The sequence below is a fragment of the Teleopsis dalmanni genome, chromosome X, assembly GCF_002237135.1.
Source record: "Teleopsis dalmanni isolate 2A chromosome X, ASM223713v2, whole genome shotgun sequence".
Lineage (NCBI taxonomy): Eukaryota > Metazoa > Arthropoda > Insecta > Diptera > Diopsidae > Teleopsis > Teleopsis dalmanni.
Genome location: NC_051848.1, coordinates 57,147,851 through 57,168,277, shown reverse-complemented (window position 1 = coordinate 57,168,277; position 20,427 = coordinate 57,147,851). Strand labels below are relative to the sequence as shown.

The 20,427-nt window shown below is 29.3% G+C and overlaps 2 protein-coding genes and 1 non-coding gene across 3 annotated transcripts in view; all 3 read right to left on the bottom strand.

The window, feature by feature from the left end:
• Nucleotides 1-20,427, bottom strand: part of LOC119689530 (centaurin-gamma-1A) — a 424,668-nt gene that overhangs the window by 286,444 nt on the left and 117,797 nt on the right. The gene's annotated exons all lie outside the window — the stretch shown is intronic.
• Nucleotides 4,474-6,909, bottom strand: LOC119689532. The gene is made up of 4 exons (XM_038104377.1): nt 6,822-6,909; nt 6,636-6,717; nt 4,765-5,681; nt 4,474-4,708 (listed from the first exon to the last, which is right to left on the bottom strand). Exon 3 carries the CDS (start codon nt 5,662-5,664, stop codon nt 4,768-4,770), a length of 897 nt encoding a protein of 298 aa, XP_037960305.1. The 5' UTR covers nt 5,665-5,681; nt 6,636-6,717; nt 6,822-6,909; the 3' UTR covers nt 4,474-4,708; nt 4,765-4,767.
• Nucleotides 14,435-14,550, bottom strand: Trnal-caa. Its single transcript has 2 exons — nt 14,513-14,550; nt 14,435-14,479 (listed from the first exon to the last, which is right to left on the bottom strand). It is a non-coding gene; the product is annotated as a tRNA-Leu (tRNA).

Here is a 20,427-nt window from a genome sequence, read left to right as displayed (position 1 = left end):
TTATATAATTCATTTTTCGAGATATGTATTTCTTAATTTTTTAACTTTTTACTTTCATTACACTAATAACAATCATACATGCCATCTAATGTCAACTAGTATATTCAATTTGTTACTGAATCACACAAACAAACGTTACAGATGAACCGTCAACTTTTTGTTAGTGAGACTCAAATAGATGTAAAATTTTCTAACACTAATGTCCGATATCTAATGAAGTAATCCACATTAACATATAACATATCACTAAAGATCTATAAAATGCGTTGTCAAATGGGCTACACGTACATGAGAAATTGGAATCATGCCCAACCATCATTAATATGTAGTTAAGGACAATAAAGCAAAACTGCTCTCCAATAGTAACACAACTAGTTCTATGTTCATAATGATAGTATTAATATGGTTCAAAGGTTTAGACGATGGCGTAGCCTTCTGCACTCGAATTGAAAAACTCGAAATGCACACCTTTGTAAGCATATCTGGGGATTGTGTTTTGGATATATTCACAACTCCTTCAAACACATTTATTTGTCTATCTTATACATGATTAAGAGCCCCAAAGATACATTTTTGAGGTTTAGATTTGCCATAAAAATTCAAATAATTTTTTTCAATAATTGTGGTAATCGTTTTTATTATTATTATATATTGGTAGTATTGGTAATATGCAATAAAATGCCATAAATATAATAAATAATAAACATAACACTATGTTTAGACACACCTTAATTTCGTCAAAATCTTAATTTTGTTTTTATTTTTGTTTTTATTCTTTATAGAAATTCTTTATAGTTGTAAGAATCTACTTTTAAAATTTCCCAGATACAAATGGTGCTTAAAGCATGTAATTTTTAACATTTGATTTGTAAACAAAATACATATGATTTCCTTAATTTGGGGCAGTATGAATACTTTCGAAATTTGAGCCGAGAATTAGCAATACGCCTATAACACAAACATCACTAAAAGACCCAAGCTACAGCATGAGTTTATATACGAGTATTTGTAAGTAAAAGGACAACAGAACAACATCAAATCAGATCATCTTATCTTAGGCCAACTAATATCTTTCTGAGTTTATTAAATCTCTTTTCGCGTTAATTGTGCTTTCAGCAACATAAATTCTATTACAATTTAGTTTAGAAGAAATAAGACAAATAATTAAATTAAAAACTTTATATCGCGTGACACGATATCTGTTTCGAATAAAAACGAGTGATAATAGTGACGAAATTTTAAAATAAATGTTTTTATAAACATTTTGATTAATAACACGGAAATACGGTGGGAGGATAGCATAAAATATCTGGGGGTCACTTTTAACAAACGGTTCAATTGGCTTAAATATTTAAAATACAAGCGGAATAACTGCTCTAAGATTCTACATTTATTGAAGCCGCTATTTAATAATTATCACTTCAACTTTAAAAACAGAAAGTTAATTTATACACAAGTAATTAGACCAGCACTACTGTACGGATGTGTTACATATAGCAAAGCCTCAAATACTACCTTAAAGAAATTACAGATAGCTCAAAACCTGGCTTTAAGAAGACTCTAAGATTCTACATTTATTAAAGCCGCTATTTAATAATTATCACTTCAACTTTAAAAACAGAAAGTTACTTTATATACAAGTAATTAGACCAGCACTACTGTACGGATGTGTTATATATAGCAAAGCCTCAAATACTACCTTAAAGCAATTACAGATAGCTCAAAACCTGGCTTTAAGAAGACTGTTTAAGATTCCATGGTATATTAGATCAACAGACATACATAGAGATCTTAAGATTGACTCAGTGAAGAAATATATCAGAGACAGAGCTCTAAAATTATTCTCTAAAGTTGATACGCTACTTAAACCCGGCCCTTACAATCCTCAAGTCCACTTCTGGATTCTCAGGAAGATATGCTGATTTAAGGTCCGTCATCAACTAAAAGACAAATAAATGACATGTTAAAGCCTAATTAAAGCCTAGTGTGGGGTAGTGATAAGCCCCCAAGCCATTATAGAGTAAAAGTGCGTAATAGCACTAAGTCCAAAAAAGAAGAAGAAGAAGAAGAAACTAAATAATTTTTTTTTTTTAAACCAAATTAAAAAAGTATTCATTGAATTTCTTGCACCAAAGTTAATAACGTAAGCTTAGAAAATTTAAAAAATTTTTTATTTTGTCAAATCAGTTTAGTCATTTCAATTTTGTTTTAACTTTCAGAAATTTGTTTCTGCCGTAGTTAAGTTTTTCATTTACAAAGCAATTACTTTAGCAGAAATGGTAAGTTCTGATAATTCATTCTTTTTTTTAATTTCGCTGAAATAAATATCAACATATCTTAGAGCAAAAGAAGACCAAGACAATGCGCCCCGTTGGTCCCACAAAAGAATGTTATGGAGGCTTTATGTGAACTGGATCAGGAGGGACGCAAGATGTCCATAACAGCAGTAGTAAAGAAAATAAAGCAGCAACATCCCACAACTGTTATAGGTTTAAAGTCACAAAGGATTATCAAATGGTATTTGAGGGGATTGATTGCCAATGGACTGCTGGAACAGATATCAAAGAACTATTTTAAATTTGGACATCGTGCCGGTTAAGTTCAAATGTAAGCTGCTTAGAACAAACAATAACTTATAAATCTTCAAAAACACGTTCAATAAAAATCATGGCTCTCCCATGAAAATGGCTTTTTCATATTTTATTTTAATATGCATTTAATTCAAAAAAAAAAAAGGTTAGATTATAGAAAATTAAAGAAATTAAATTAAATGAATATCAATATTATAAGCATATTCTGATGAGGTGATATCATATTTAATGTAATAACAAAGATTCTGATATAGGTCCAGTATTATTTCTCTAACATTATGTAAAGTATATGTCATTTAAACCACAAACTTTATTCAATGATCCTGACCCTTAATTAGTAAGCAGTTTTTGAATTCACATGGGCTTGTACCAGCTTAGTCGTCAACACCATTTGAATGGCAACAAACTGCCAACAATCAAAAAAATATCAAAACAAGGCCTCAACTCGTATTGGGTAATCATCGTAAAAATATCAGAAAGCTTTAAAAATTTATAGACTTTTCGCATTACTGCATTTCAATAACATTACGAAACTATTTTGGTAGGAAAATTTAGACAGGTATTTCTTTGTTATTTGCTTTATTGAAATTTAAGTTATTCAATGAGGATCTAATGGAGGACTACAAACAGTTAACAGTCGGAATACAAAAAATTTGAAAAATTCTTTTATGGTTTTAAAAAAGCAATAATTCATGTTGTCCAATGAATCTTATCCAAGTTGATGTAAAATAAATTAGTAGATATTCAAGCAGTCAGTACATTAAATATCAAAATTGTTAGTTATATCAAAACTAGGTTTCTTAGTGGAGGAATAGTTTTGACTTTATATATGATACAAATGACAAGTATATTAAATGAATTAGCGAATGAACGAGCTACAAAAAAATTCAGATTTGAAACAGATTTTTCAGTTCCAACTCACGGAAAGTTTAAACCATCTAAAAGAGAAAGTAGAGAAGGCCACTTCCTTCTTACACAAATTAATGGCACAGAAGGATCCGTTGCGGAAAACTGAAAATTGCTTAAGGTAACAATAAACCATTTTTTTCTGTAGTAGCAAAGAGTGGGCTTACACACTAGACTGAAACTGAAACACGCAAAAAAAAAATAATAGCGGTCCATTGAAGGGTGTCCCAGCGTATACTTAACAAATGGTTAGTGAAAATCAGGAGCAGACCTTCGGAATGTGACAAGATGCATGCTAGGAGAATGTACAGCTAGATTTGAAACCTAATATATTATAGTCTCTCTTCATTTTATTGTGTTAGACAGTTCAACAAAACTTCTAATAACATCTTCATTATATCTGATAATGGATAGATGGCGCTCCTGTTGGGAAAAATTTATTGGATTTTTTGTTAGTTTTTTTTAATAAAACATTTGTTTAATTTTTTTTATTCAAAACAGCACATGTCAAAAATTAAGTATTCATGTGTGAGTCTGCTGAGAAGATATTTATAATTTCTATGCAGTTTAATTTTCATCTTGAATCGATAAAACTCGATTTCCGTACTTTGTGGGTAGATCTTGAATTAGGAATATACGCATAACGGAAAAGTTCTTTCTATAAAAAAAGGCATATCACTAGAGGCGGAAATATCTTATAACTAAACTAGCGATCTGAGGTAACGTTTTGAACTCACATACAGTTCACATGAAGCTTACAAACTTCAAGTGTGTTTAATATTGAATACAGCTCTTACTTCACAATAAAGTTTCTTGTAAATGGGGTCTACAAGCTTTAAAAAAAAATATAATTACACATATAAAAATTTATCAACGGAATTTAATAGATTTTAATAGATCCAAATGATTCAAATGATTTAGTTGTATTAATTACAATTATAAAAATACATAATTTGGTATATGTCTATAAGTATTCACATAAAAAATATTTCGTGTCAAAAAGTCTTAATATATGTAATTCGTTAACACACTTCAATTTTGGTTTCGTTACTTCATTGCGGTTTATGTCGATCAACTATGGAGATGTGTTTCTGCTACTTTCAAAATCTGGAACTCGAACATTTGATAACACAAGGAGTTGTCAAGGTCTTCAAACTGTGCTTTAGTAAAGTTATTTTCCATACTGCGGTCATTTCTGTTTACTTGTTTCACTAGCACCAATGAGTTAAAAATAATATATATAAATTTATTCAATTATTTTATATACCTTTTAAAAATATGCTTTCCAAATGATAGAACCTGTGGAAAAAAACACTAAGAACAGCGTTACACATGTAACCACTACTGTTAAAGAAATAATGCATATTTTTCTATGGTTTTGCACAGTCATTTCGTCACGTACATCTATAGCTGGAACATTACTGGCAGGTTGAACATCTTGTTGTGGACTTGCATCGTCTTGTAGTACAATGACAAAAGATGACATTTTCCTTGGACCTATAGTATCAGAGTTCATAGCTGTGGTTTCCGTTCCTTGAAGATATATATTGCCATCATTTCGGATTACAGCAGAAAGTGAGTGATTTGTTCTCATAAAAGTCTGATCGCGCTCTTGATTGAAAGCAGCAATATTTTTCTCAGTCTCATCCCTTGCTCTACGCGATATCAAGCCAACAACATAAAGTGCACATGATTTGAACTGTTGTGGAGTTTCACAATTGCCTACACGAGCTCTTATACGATTAAAAAATGGGTTTCCTTGCAAATCCAAATAGGATAATCTGGTCAACTGAGCGAAACTATCTGGCAAATCGACTATACTATTGTTGTGTAATATGAGTGTATGCAACCTATTTAAATCTCCAAAGTTTGCAGGCAAATAAGTCAGTAAATTCTGGCTTAAATTTAAATGTTTTATATTTGTTAGCATTGTAAAAGATAACTCCAAGTTTTCGAGATAATTATTATTTAGTAGTAATGTGTGAATATAACGATGCTTTCTTATGGCCGCAATTGTTGTTTTATGATATGTACCAAAACTTAAATCACAAATTGAATTCTCTGTACATTGTTCAACAATTTGATCAGGAGTTTCTTCAAACACCTTTCCAACTCCCAGATTTATTTCAGATTCGGTTTCGATTTCAAGCTCAGAATCGTTCCACATATTTTTCTTATTTTGATCTAAATGTGAAATATATACAAACTATTTTTCATTATATACAATTACAGATTTCATTAAATGCTTACTGGACAAATGTTATTTAAAGGTATATATATATGTTTTTGGGTCAATTTTACAACGGGCACTTAAGTATCGATTTGGCACTAAGATGAAGTTAATACGAATACAACATTTCCAAAATTAGTTAAAAAGTAAAAATTTTAATAAACCAAACTACTTTCATTTCTTAACAAGGAATTTAAAAGAATTTTGTAAGTTTGATAAAAAGTTAATTTTGACTAGATAAAGAAATAGTTAAAGCAAAAGAATGGGTTCTTTAAAAAGAGATTTTCGACAGGAAAATCATGGCTTTGTAAGTTTTTGATACTGCCATAGGAAAATAATTCATATTTCATGAATATTCCGAGTTGAGTTGCTTGGGATCCCAATCGGTTGGTCCCCAACTGACAGATGCCATAATAGGAGACAATATCCAAGGTAAGTAGCACCAAAACGGATAAACACTGGATTGGAGATGTAGATATAGATCTTATTTAGAATGGCAAGCAATCTACCTGAAACGTTTCATCGTACTAGAATAGTAGAATCGTGTATACATTTTAATGCTACGTCAAATTTAATAGTAGTAGACCAGACATTATAGATGCCTTGCACTCTGATCAATTAAATATAACAGCTATACAATATTTCTTACCATATATTAAGTCACCACAAAATATAGCTGATTTCAAAAGCATATTTCCGCTATATTTTATTCATATATTGCTAAATGAGCAGGGTCTTATGATACTAGTCAGTATTTTAACATATTTAAGTGTAATAAGTCGAATTTCTTTATACGATAACTAATATTGATATACGATAACTAATATTGATATACGATAACTAATAGACACCAATGTTTCATAGACTGAATTATTTACGGTTTCGCTATAATATATTCAAAAATTTACCTGCAATTGATAGTAACGTTGGGAGAATCTAATTGTCCACAAATTTTAATTAAGTGTATATGTCTTTCTCTCATTAAATAATCTATATAAATAAAATTTTTATTTAAAATTTTTAAAGTAAAAAGCTAAAAATTATTTTGAAGTAAATCATAAAAAAAATTTGAATAATTGAAAAAGTTATATCACCGTAATTTTTTTCTGTTTATCCATTAACATCTATTGATTGACAAACAGCATCGATGAGAAAACAAAATTAAACAGAGAAGTAATTTAGACAGTTTAACAAATTAATTCTATGTATACCAAATCAAATTTTAAATAACAATTACAGTAAAATATAAAATTTAAACTTGATTGAAATAAAACACAATGAAAATTTTTGACAACTGTTTGACAGGTAACCTTAAAATTATGGTATATACTTGTGGTGTTGCCAGAACTATGTTTTCACCCTATACATGAGTATTAAACATAGCAAACAATTTTATTGAGAAGCCACATATGTATATATTCTTTATAGACTACTTTTAAATAAAACTTCTACCACGTATAGAGAGAGCAATTACTATCATTAAGAGATAGATGAATTTAAGAAATTTGGAAACTGTTCATAATACACTAAATAAATCAAATTAAATATATGTGTCTTGTTCACATTAGTAAGTTTTTAAGATACACACAGGAAGAATTTAAAAATTTGTTTTTATTATAAATGCACAAAAATAATAATATATAATGAAAAATTTATAATATGCCTTTTCTTTTGTAAGCATTTCACAAAAGAACAACCGCTTATTTTAAAAATAACACATAAAACAACAACACTGCTGGCTTATTTAGTTCAACCTTTTTAAAATCGCTTAACTAATAAGCAGCTCAAAGCGCATGGTTGCCAAGACTAAAAATATATCTATTGTGAAAGATTTTTAAAAGTACGTACAAAATTTCTAGTTAACTGTTAACGAATGATTTCGTTAATTCTTCGTATTTTGTGTCGTCATTGTTCGTAACAAACTTGTTATTTATATATACTGTACATATATATGACATATATCTGTATTTAAAATAAATTAAACCTATATTTACATTGAATTTTAGATTTACTGATGTATGGAAATAAAACTTAGCATAAATGAAAGAGAAATTAAATTTTTTACTAGATGGAGTTATGTGTGAACACGGTATTATTGAAAATAGTCTATGGCATATTTTCTTTCCAACTCCATCTAAAAGCCATTCGTTTGAGCGGATATTTAAACTGTTTTGTCTGTATTGCTGTTCTAAAAAATTATCCGTCTTTCATGAATAGTTTCCTTTTCTTTTTCCAAATATTTCTGGCTAACATATGATAATGCAGGATTATATATTGAAAGTCCTACGTTGCTTTTACTGTTACCACACGATGATCACTCTTAAAAAAAAAAAACAAGCAATTATTTCTTTCAGCCTACTTTAGAAATGGATTTCAGTCATCATGGAACACCCATAAAGACCACAGCTATTGTATTTTATGCTCATATGCTATAGTCATGGTTGGTCGATTGTTACGGTATTTTGAAGCACAGTTGTTATGTTTTGAGTTAATCTCTGCACCAATTTTAACATTAGCACTTTTAGTAGCTTTTATGGAATTATTTGACATTCAAAAGAAATTAATCTTTTTCACGACTAAATGATTATTTGTTAATATAATGGGATACTGGGTCTGAACAAATCGATTGAACACCATCAAACACCCTAAATAAATGTTCATCTTAGAATATTAGCCTCTTAAAATAATAACACATAGAAGACTATTTTTCATTTTTTGGTCGATTTTTGACAACGATCACAATATTTCCCCTCTAGGGAACACCTTCCATCAAACTATATAAGCATCTCACAATTGCAAAGAATGATGGCTGATGGATGTGTAAACTTATAAATGCGTTCTTATTTTAATTGTCTAAATTAAATTATAAGTTTTAATTTAAAAAATAGTATGAAAATTTTTGGGTGTAAATTCCATTTTAGTGTTGAGAAACAATTTTTAAGTGACTCTAAACAACACAAATTGAGCATATATGACGAATCGTTCTAAAAAAGGTAGTAGTCAGTAGAAATGTCAGCCAGGCCCCCTCTATACAATATCTAGGTTTGTCAATGCTTACGATATAAATAATCGAGTAACTCTCGAATTTACACTATCAGGTATCACTTTCAGTTATTAGTTAACCAATATCCAAAATCGCCTACATATGACATTCTTTTAATAGAGTCGCAGAATTACGTCATTTGTGATCATTCATTCAGAATTCTTAATGTAATAAAAAAAATAATAAAATTTAATAATTTCTAATAAAAAGTGAGTAGCAATTAACAACAAAATTTATGCATGAGACGACTTATTAATAACAATCAATTGACATTCTTTACGAAGTGCCCGAGAAGCTCCATGACAGATTTATGACACACGCATTTCTTGAAAAAAATATACATAAATATATATATTTTTTTTTTCTTAAATTGGAACTGCAAAAATTAATTGCCAAAAAAAAAAATACCAAAAAAAAAAATTTGACATTTAAAAATTTAAACAATATGACATAAGCACTCCATTTAGCGTTTGTGATGGAGCGCCAAGTGCAAAACCCACGCCAATGACAGCAAATCCGAATTATCGGCTCAATTGTCAGGGCGTCATTTAAAAGTGCGCTCGAGTGGTTATTGTGCACTCGACACTTTGACAGTTGGCAGGTGAGGTGAAAATTATTCATGGACAGTGCGTGTTGGAACGAATTTCGATGATGCAGTTGCCCGTATTACTTTGGTATGAAAGATATTAAACAATTAAAAATATTTTCAAAAATATTTAAAGAGCGCATAAAGTATTTACAAAAGAAACCCGAAGCCACTTAAAAGAATGATAGCTACTAGCTCCTCTGTTTTTATCTTTAATGTAGGAATTTCAACAATTTAATTTTATTGGCGTCGTAAATTAAGGCAGCAACATGCAATTTTATTACGGCTATTGTTGCTGATGTTGCCATTGCTGTTGCTGTTGCTATTGCTGGCATTGACAATGTATCTGATGATTTTTGTACTTGCTTTTGCGGTTATTTTAGCTTTTGCGGGATTTTTTTTTTATCTGAAATTTCCGCATTTAATACAAAAATGCAAATTTTCTGCATTTTATGATAATTTACGAAAGCAAGAATTTCACATTTAATTTTCTTGTTAGTTTGGTGGGAAAATTTATTAATGTAAATGACAGTTTATGTGCAAATAGTAAATTTTCGTTTCCATCAACTCTATAATTACTGTGGTTATCTTTTTCTGACAAATTCAGAATTTTATTTTTTTTTATTAATATAAAGTTATTTAATTAACAGTTTTCATAAAGAGGCTTTTCGAACAGTAGTGAACTACAACAACAAAAACTCATTTTATATTATTTTAATTAATTAAATTCTTGACTGACCATACAGCTGTTTCGAGTATTGCCAAATACCCATTATCAATGGTCTTGAAAATAATTCTTTTATTAAACTATTTGTAAATAATTTTTTTTAGACTGCAAGTACCAGGAATCGAACTCGTGCCCTGCTAAATTTGAAGCTGAGAGTCAGCGCTTTTTAACCAACAGACCCAAAGCCGTACTGACTATTATCCTCGTACATTTTTTTGGAGTTTTGTTACTTTGCTGTAAAAGTTTTATTAACAAATTCACTTGCTGTGTTTAAAGTAGAACGAAATCACAAATCAGCTGTAGAATAATTTTTATAATAATTCTAATATAATTTTTATTTTTATGTTTAATGATTGAATTTCAATACTATTCTGTTTCTGTTGCAAGATTTATGTATTCTTTCTTATGTATAGAACTTAATCTAGGAACGTTATACTGAGAAAGTCTTGCTAATGTTACTCCACGAATCGCACGGGCGAGACCAACAGTTTTCAAGATCGTCAGTACATACTATTCACTTCAGATATTCTTATAAATAGTCACATTGTTACATGTACAAAAGAAACGCATTGTATCAATAAACAGAAATGCTGCTATGTCCTCTTTATCGTCAATAGAAGTACTTCTCTATTAATTTATCTAAATAGCATACCGATACATTAAACGAATAATGTTACTTGTTCTCTTACATTCTCTTAGATATAAGATAAGCCTGGCGTAAGCACATAGAAACCAAAAAGTTTAAATAAGAATTTAAGTACAGCTAGTCTAAAATCTCTACTCGACATTTTATCATCAAGTATAGGATTGCTGCAGCGCGCTTTGTCGAATATACTATAAGAAGACACAAAAAACACCATGGTATATCAAAAACAAAGTTATACACATAGATCTAGTAATATTAAGTGTAAATCTGATATCGAAAAGCATGAAAGCTTGCACTGCAAATATCAGACCGAACAGTGACCATATATTAAGTCAATGGCTATCATAATTTAATTGAGAAAATATTTTATTTTGTATTTCTAAGCCCTGAGCTATCTGTCAGTGATAAGCTCCGAAATAAAAGATTTGCTCATCTTATCTTATATTATATATACATAAAATTTTTGATTCAATAACTTATTGATAGTCTCTAATACAGACAGAAGATTTAGTAAGAAGAATAAAAGTATTAAAAAAACAGATATACGGAATTTCTTTAAAAAATAAAGATGACTTCGTAGATTTCCTTAACCAAGTTCATACGATTTTTATTTTTTTTTATGTTGATAAAAAATTTTCTCTGACAAATGTTAACATTGTAACTCGTTTTGGATCCTTACTTTGTTGTTAAACGTTTCCATTTTTCATGATTACGAAAAATTGATCAAAAAACTTGTACTTAATTTTAATTTCATTGCACTTGTAGTGTTAACTTTGACATATAGCAAATCTATTCTGATAACTGAAAAGTTATTAATGACAGTGCTAATCTTGGACGTCCGAGCACCTTCACATCGGACGAAAATATTGAAGCGGTGAGGAAAATTATTAAGGAGAATCGTTAAATTACAATTGCAGAAATTAACTTGGCATAAGTCCATTGACTCATGCCATAAAATTTGTTGAGATACTTTTGACACACGTTAGTGTGTCAACGAAATTTGTTCCGAAGTTGATCAATTTTGACCAGAAAACCACATTGACATCGTTGCACAGATGTTAAATGATCAATGGTCAGCATTGCTGACGAAATATGGGTATCAATACTTCTATTCCTAATGTGCACCTAAACTGAAGTGCTACGCATCATGGCGTCGCCCATCTGTTCTCCTGCAATTCTACGGAGAGGATATATGATATATTAGATATCAAATAAAATATATACAATATAGTAATTATACAGTATTTTTAGTTATATATATTTTATACTAAATTTTTATAAATTTTTTAATAAAATTAATAATACTTTGTTGAATTAAGCCACAATTAAAAACAAATACTTTGGAGAAACAAAATTAAAATGTATAATTAAATGAAGACTGAAGAAGTTCATTCACCTACAAACAAATTCTTGCATATTAATTAAAAAATCATAAAAATCAAAAAAAAAAAAAAATAAATAAATAAAATTACTTTTAATGCAAACAAAAAACAAGTTAAACAGCTTTAATTTGCAGCCAAATTGACAACATCAACACCAGCAAAAGTCAAAGACACGAAGTCAAACTAAAATGCCTAAACCAAATCTTAGCAACAATTCGGCATTTTTTGTCTACAAAACATAATAGCAACAAATGACAAATCGCAACATTTCGCTTTGTTTCAAGCATATTCGTTCAGCATTTGTTGTAATCTTGCTCTTAATGCTGTTAATGCTGTTAAGAGTTGGCACACACACACAACACAATAATAAAAACTATTCAACAAGCACATTTGTTGTTATAGGAGGCATGCTGATGTTGCTAGCGCAGCGCAGCAAATTTTTGTTACTTTATATTGGTTGTTGTTGTCGTTGTTATTGTTATTGTTATTGTTACTGGTATAAATATTTTTGCCAATGAACTTGACTTCTGCTTTCAATTGACAGCAAAACAAAAACTGAATAATTTTATTAAAAATTGCTTGAATTGAATTTTTTGTTCTCCATTTTCGATATACGTAAGTAAAGAGTTTGAGAAGCTTTTATTAAATAATATGATTTATAGCTATAAATAAATATAGTTGTTTATTGAATATGTATGTTCGCATTATGTCAAGGTCAGCTAGCTTTAGTTTTAATTTACTTACAAAGAAAGTAATAATTTTATATGTGCAGAATTTAAGTCTGGCAGCATGTTGCCATAAACCAGTATTATGAAACGCTCTAGAAAAGTGTTTACAACAAATTGACTAACGAACAGGAACCTTATTGGATTGTAAGACGTTGAGAAAGTTAGAAACTAAAATTACAAAAAAAAGCAGCAAAAACTATTTAAAAAAAAGCTTGGAAAATCCTAAATTAATTTGGAGTAAATAGAGTGAAAATTTCGACCTGTTAAGTCAATCTATAAATCGACTGCGTCTATAATTACATATTATAGCAGTGACAAGTATGGATGTAGTTTAAGGATTATAAAATAAATTTACAAGAAATATTAAAGATTTCAAAAGTTATAAATAAATTTACGTCAGTTTTTACACCCTGCGACTACCGTTCGATCTAGGTTCTGCAAAACGCTCTTAATGGTAAAAAATTAGCCGACTGAAGAGCCGCTGAAAATCACTTTACCCAATTTTTTATAGATTTACCACAGAGATTCTGTGATGAACGGTAGATAACGTTAATATGTTATAATGGCGAATATACACTTTATTACAATTAAATTTTAATAAATAATATTTTTATTTATAAATGTACCAGAAGAAGTGTTTTACAATTTCCATATAATCATAAATATAAAACTTACAGTTATGCAACATCTTGGCATATATTAAGACCCATTGTAAACGTATGTTAAACTTACCTAAAAACAAAACAAGAAATTACGTAAATTATTATTGAAACCATATATGAATATAAAAGCTATAGTAAAACTCTTTGCTGTGATAAAATTAATTATAGATATTTAATATAATTATTATATATCTGTACAATTTAAACAAATAAAAAATCTAACCTATAAAACCAATCCACATCAGTCTAAATTGTAAACCAATAACATTTTTATATAATAATAATTAATATATATATACAATAATTATATATAATAATGTCATAAAATGATCAATAATCACCTACGTTTTTTTTCAAATTGTTGACCTATTAAATTTTTAAACTAAGGTCACGAATATAATACCTATATCAAAATAATCAATATATTGACGTTGCTTGTAATGGTGAAGAATTTTTGAAAATAAATAAATATGATATAAAATAGATATAATTAAATAATAAATATATACATATTCGTTTACACCAAAAATGCAAAAAGTACTTTATATAGCTTCTTCAACAAATTGATCGATACTAAATAAATTTGTTTTCACATATTGTATATTGTTTTTTGTATTATCATAGCAGCTGTCGAAGAAATGAGGAAAATAACTAAATCTTATTAAAACGACACGAGCCTCTTCGTGTACGAAGACATAAACCCCTAACCCATAGCTTTTTTTGGAATTTAATTAAGACCACACTAACACACCTCTAAATGTATATACCATATAATAACATAAAATTCCTTATAAATTAATTTGTTATTTATATTTACAAAAGATAATACATATTTATTTGAAGACGTAACCCTAATGAAAGTGAAGATATTTATTAAAAACATTACAGACCCATTAATTTAAAAAAAAAAAACCACAACAGAAAAAAAATTCTTGTCAGAAGTGGGATTCGAACCCACGCCCTCAGAGAGGACCAGAACGCTCAGCTTGTGCCCATAGGCAAGTTATTACACTTGAGTCTGGCGCCTTAGACCGCTCGGCCATCCTGACAACTGAAAGTAGTCGGACAAAACTTTTATATAAATTTAATACAATGAATAATAAACGTTTACCTAAAATTCGGTTTATTGTACATATTTTGTTTAAATATCATCATATGAATGTAATATGAAATAAAATATTCAACAAAATTTTATGAAAATATATTTAATAAAAAATTATACTCAATATATGAATTTTATTTAAAAAATTGTTCTCGATAATATATATAATATTTGCATGCAGCAGTGATGAGAGAACAATGAATTTCTAATATACGCCCATATTTCAATTTTATTTATAAAACTTTTTCACATGATTTGAGGCACGTCACTTAACAGCTGATCGGTTATTCTTTTCATGTTAATAACATTTCCATTACATTTACCGTTATGTTAAGTTTTCTGTTCAACTTAGGCAAAATCTCTTTGAACATTTATGCACATATAATATATAAATGGTCTTAAATGTTGTTTCTATGAGATGTGAAAATATTCTCCTTTACAAATAACGATTTCGCAATCTCGAACATGAATGAAAAATAGATTATATGTTAGATTAGTGGCTCCTAACCGGTGGTCCGCGAGATGGTTAAAAATGGTCCGTTAATCAAATTTAATAAGTATGAATATAAAGCTTATGGTTTTTCCACTGAGACCTCACTTATTAGAAAACAAGCACAAAAAATTTCCAAGTAAATACGTAAGTACCTGTTTTATAGCCTATATAATGTACTTATTGTAAAGTAAATATTATCAGCTTAATATTTTACTTACTATTTTTATTTAATGTATTAATATTTAATGTGTTTAGTGTGTTAAATATATATATTATGAATCATGGTGTCCGACTTATTGCTTCGTTGAGAATTGGGTAATGGTAATGGTATTTGGGGGTTTTTTGGTTAGGCTCAAGCCCCTATGCACTGCAACCAGTTTGATCCATTGTGCACCCCTTTGTATTTAGATATTTACTATCTTGCGGAATCGAACCAGCTCCATCGGAGGGAGTTTTCGACAGTCTTCATCCTCTAGTTGGTATGTCCCTAAAATTTTGTTTCTTCTGTGGGCTTGTGCATCACAGTTGGTGATCAGATGTTCCATAGATTCTTCCTCATCACAGCAGAATTTGCAAATATTAGTGTCTGATATACCTATTTTATGTAGGTGTTTGTTACATGCGACGTGGCCTGTTAGTGCACCAGAGAGTGACTTTAGACTCTTCTTGCTTAGGTTGAGAGCGGTGTTTGCTCTTTTGACATCAAAATTTAAGAATTTTTTGAAAGGATATAGGCCGTATATTCTATTCCAGTATTATAGTTTTATAGTTTTCCGGACTCATTTTTTCGTCTCCTGTTTTATGTTCGTTTTATTGAAGCCAAAAAAAGGAGTTGGAGCAATGAATGGTCCTTCTGCACCTTTTTTAGCATAAAGGTCCGTTTTTTCGTTGCCTTCGTGTCCTTCATGTCCGTTGAGAGTTAACCAGCGACTACTTTTCCTTGTTAACGTTTCGTTGTATTTCGTATCGTTCCAACGCAACAGGGTGATTTTTATTTACACTATGCCTTTATACAATTCAATCTACATAATAACAAAGAATCTGGAGTACATGTACATACTGATTTATGGCAGAAATTTATGTGATGAACAGGTGTATATACTTTAAACTTTAACATAAGTATTAGGCCCATACAAAAGCCATCTGAACTGATAGCAAGGCAGCAATAGAGGTCCTCGATTCTCATAAAGTGACATCAAGACTGGTGATATAGTGTTTTGAAAAGCTTAATATCCTTGGCTAAGACAATCAAATATGGATCAGATAGGTTGCAGATCACGTTGGAATTTACGTACTCAATTGACAAAATTGATTAAATTAATATTGTTGTTGACAAACCGATTCTGAATGAATTGGAGAAACAAAGAAAACTACTCTGGATTAGGCTAACAATACTATCACAATCAAAATTGTGAATACCCTTTATGTATAAAACAGATGTTCTCTACAGAAATTTTTAAGTCTACCATGATTTAGTAAATTCTTATTTTATTCTTTTTTTATGTTTCGTTTCTCAGTTTTGGACGCTATTTTGATTTTTAGATATGAATTTAATATATATGATACCATCACCTTACTAAATGATGCAAGAGATTATCTCCTACATTCTCTCAGCTAAAATATTGCACTCATAGTTTAATTTTTTTTCTTTCTTCTTAAGATCATTTTTAAAACATACTTGGGCCGAGTTATAATTTTTATTTTATAACAAATTTACTGTTGTTAATATTGAGTAATTTTTCGTTCAATCAAGTAAAAATCGTGATGTTCTAAAAATTATCCAACTAAATCAATTTCAGAATTGAGGCAAGTAAAAGCAGCACACCAAAAAAAATGCTTTAGCCATTGGCCTTAGAAAATGGTCTTTACGAGACCTATACAATTAAGTACGCAAATGATGATGATAATAATGACGATGTTCATAAAAAAAAAAAGGTGGGTATATTTATGTACAAAGAAGAGTCAATAAAAGTTTTATAATCTTCATTAAACGGTTATTAGAAACCATATTTTTTACATGAAAAAATAAAACCAATTCAAGTCAAAGGCATACCCATTTTCAGTCTTCTCGGTCTCAGACTCAGCAACTAATACAAAGATGATTGCTTTTAATATGCGTTTGTCAGAAGCTGAACGAAGATAAATGTATTTGCAAGTCATGCACTATAATCAATGAAGTGCATTTCGAGTCCATATAACTAGAACAAAAAATCTATACAACAACAACGAGAACGAAATACAAGTCATGACTGCTAAGGAGTATCGATGAAGTATTTTAAAAATTTTGATAGTAATTTTTTTAGCGAACTAATTGATCAGTAGTGAAATAATACACTACTTTAAAAAATTGCTTTTATTTTTTAAAAAATTTCATTTAAACCGATATTTCGACTATATTTTATAGTCATCATCAGAATACTATATCATTTTAATATATTTATTTATAGTTGTAATTTATCTTTATTTAAATAAATTAATATATAGAAAATGACAATAAAAAATAATTTTATTAAAATGTTTTGTTTTATTTGTTTTAAAAAAATTATTTATGGTTATTAGAAAACTTTTAACCGAAAAATGAATACTTTTTGCAGCTATTTTTCATTATTTATTGAGCATTTCCAATAAATTTTGTAAGTATTTGTATTTTCAAAAATTTTTATTATTTTTATTTAATATTATAAACAATAATTTTATAAAATATTATTGTGGTAGCTGTTTCCTCAAAACTGCGTGGACTTTTTTCATTGACTTGGCAATATTGTTTTGGAAGTTTTTGACGTTTGCATAATTTGACAATGCATTGAAATACATATTAGTTGTCAAAAAGCAACTCGCACATTTATTTCAACTTTGTTTCTAAATGTGTGCAGCATAAAAAATGCTAAGAAAAATCCCATTTAGTTTAGTATAAATTTAGAACAACTCGCACACGCTCTTAATTACAAAACCGTCAAACGTTCTAAATATTTACATTGAAAGCTATTTTAAAACAGTTCTCTTGATCATGTAATGTTGCCAGTCCAAAGTTTTAACTTTTGATGCAAAGTACCAATTCTAAACGGAAAGTTTTTATAGCTGGTGTGTTTATAGCTGGATGCTTACGACAACTTTCACTGTTTTATTTTCCGCTATCTATTCTGCTAATAGTTGATATGGAAGCCGACAGTAGTACTATTAGAAAAACTTTATAACCAATTTTGATCTGTTTATAGGTAGTCCATTCGGCTACTTTATTAGCTCAGATAACATATTTATTATTGATATTCAGATGTCTGAGTTGGTGAATCAGCACCTTTACTCTATTTTATCTGTGGACAGTTTTAAGTCACACTAAGAATAATTGAATACGGGGCTTTATAATATGATGGATCTGATGTCTTTGTATCTGTCTGTGTTTATCAAATTTCGCTGTATTTTTAGGATGCTGAGAGTTGGATTATTGTGACTGTCAATTATATTGAACAGTTTCAGAGCACGATCTTTAATGTATTTTTCGACTGAATCGACTCTCAGATCTCTGTGGATATCCGCTCCTCTTACATACCATGGAGCGTTAACCAGCTTTCTTAAGGCAATATTTAGCCCTCTTTGAAGAATTTTTAAAGTTGATTTTGGCGCTTGGCAAAACGCAATACTGCCATAAAGTAGTCCATATTTATAACAAAGCCAAAAAAATTTTTCTTTTATTATTATTACAATTTTTTTTTATTAATTTCTTGTTATTATTTTCTTATTTATGCATATTCACTGTTTATTTATTATACAATTTTCATTTAAAATTATCATGAAATTTTAGACCTCCACATGTGGTGCCTAGTGAAGCATATTTATATAAAAACCAATATGATCAAAGCGCCTTCAAGTATGCTACAAAAAAGAAAACAAAAGCAAAGTGTTAGTCATTTACATAATTTATGGTTTACAATTAAACCACAACATATCACATATCATTTGTGAACGCTTAAACAAAAGGCACAAAGCGTTGTCATGACTTTTATTTCCTGTACAACGCGATCTTCATTAACAAACACCATCAACACGCAAATTAAATAGCATAAAATGCATATTTACACAAAAAGCAAACAAACTCAATGTAGCTCATAAATATGTTGAGACAGATACATACAGTGCAAGTCAAAAAAAAAAAAGTTTCAAAATGAGATACGACAAAAGCATTAAAAAAACATGCCAACTGTGTATACGAGTACAACAAAAACAAAAGCAGAATGCAATATTGTTGCATTTTTACATAAATTTTGCATAACAATGACAATGCAATACCAAATAATGTTGTATGCAACATTTACCAACCGACAAGTTGCCACTGATCCCAAAGCTATTACCAGTTGCTGCTGCTGATTGTTGTTCATTCACAGTTTTTGCTGTCCGGACGCTTATGAGAAAATAATGAACAACTCTGTATTGCAACGCTGCCACATTGTAACACTGCCACACTGGCAAAGCGATATCACCAACAACTGTCGTTGTCGGTACTTAAGGAAATATGGTCACATTGTCATATTATAAATATGTTAAAGAAATAGAGTAAAAAAAAAAATGAAAAAAAAATGAATAGAGCAAAACTGGAGCAAATTTCTATACAATTTTTACACTTTTTATATCTTTTGTGGATTTATTATTGTTACAGCACAAAATACAAAATGTGCCAAAGTTTTTGTAGTAAAACTACATAAACAGTAGTCATTAACATCATCTTCATCGGAATGAAAGCCGTCAAACATAAAAACGTCTTAAAAAATTATAAATTGTTATTAAACTCAAGTCATTTCAAATATTTGTACTAATCTTTTATTTCAAAATGTTTAAATTTTTTAATATATTATATCTCATATATGGCCAAAAAGAGGTCACTGGGTTGAGAGTAACTTTTCCCTTCTGACATTAGAAGCTACTTAACGGCTGAGATTTTGACATTCTTTTAAAGGGAAGAATGTCTTCAGTTCGATTAGAGTCTGTAGCAACACAAAAGATCAACTATGGTCGCGGTGCTCCGCTCCATTAGGAGACGGTACCCTGTTTATTTTAATTCTTCTCTATTGCAATAAATATACTACCCACCCGCCTTATTAAAAAGATAAATTATTTACCTTATGTAGGAACGTAAACATTTTCTTCTTAAGGGTTAAGATAAGTGGTATAAAAATTGTATATAATCTATAAACTTGATAATGCTTAAGTTAGCTTTGTCATAACTAGGGTTTTACTGCCAAGAAGAACTTGACATCTAGCAAATAAATATTTTTATTATTATGATAGAATTTCGTCACTATTATGTGTTTAACCAAGAACCTGTCAGGGGTTTCGAAA

Excerpts from the sequence above, each read along its gene's own strand:
- LOC119689532 (XM_038104377.1), bottom strand. The coding sequence starts at position 5,664 with ATGTGGAACGATTCTGAGCTTGAAATCGAAACCGAATCTGAAATAAAT.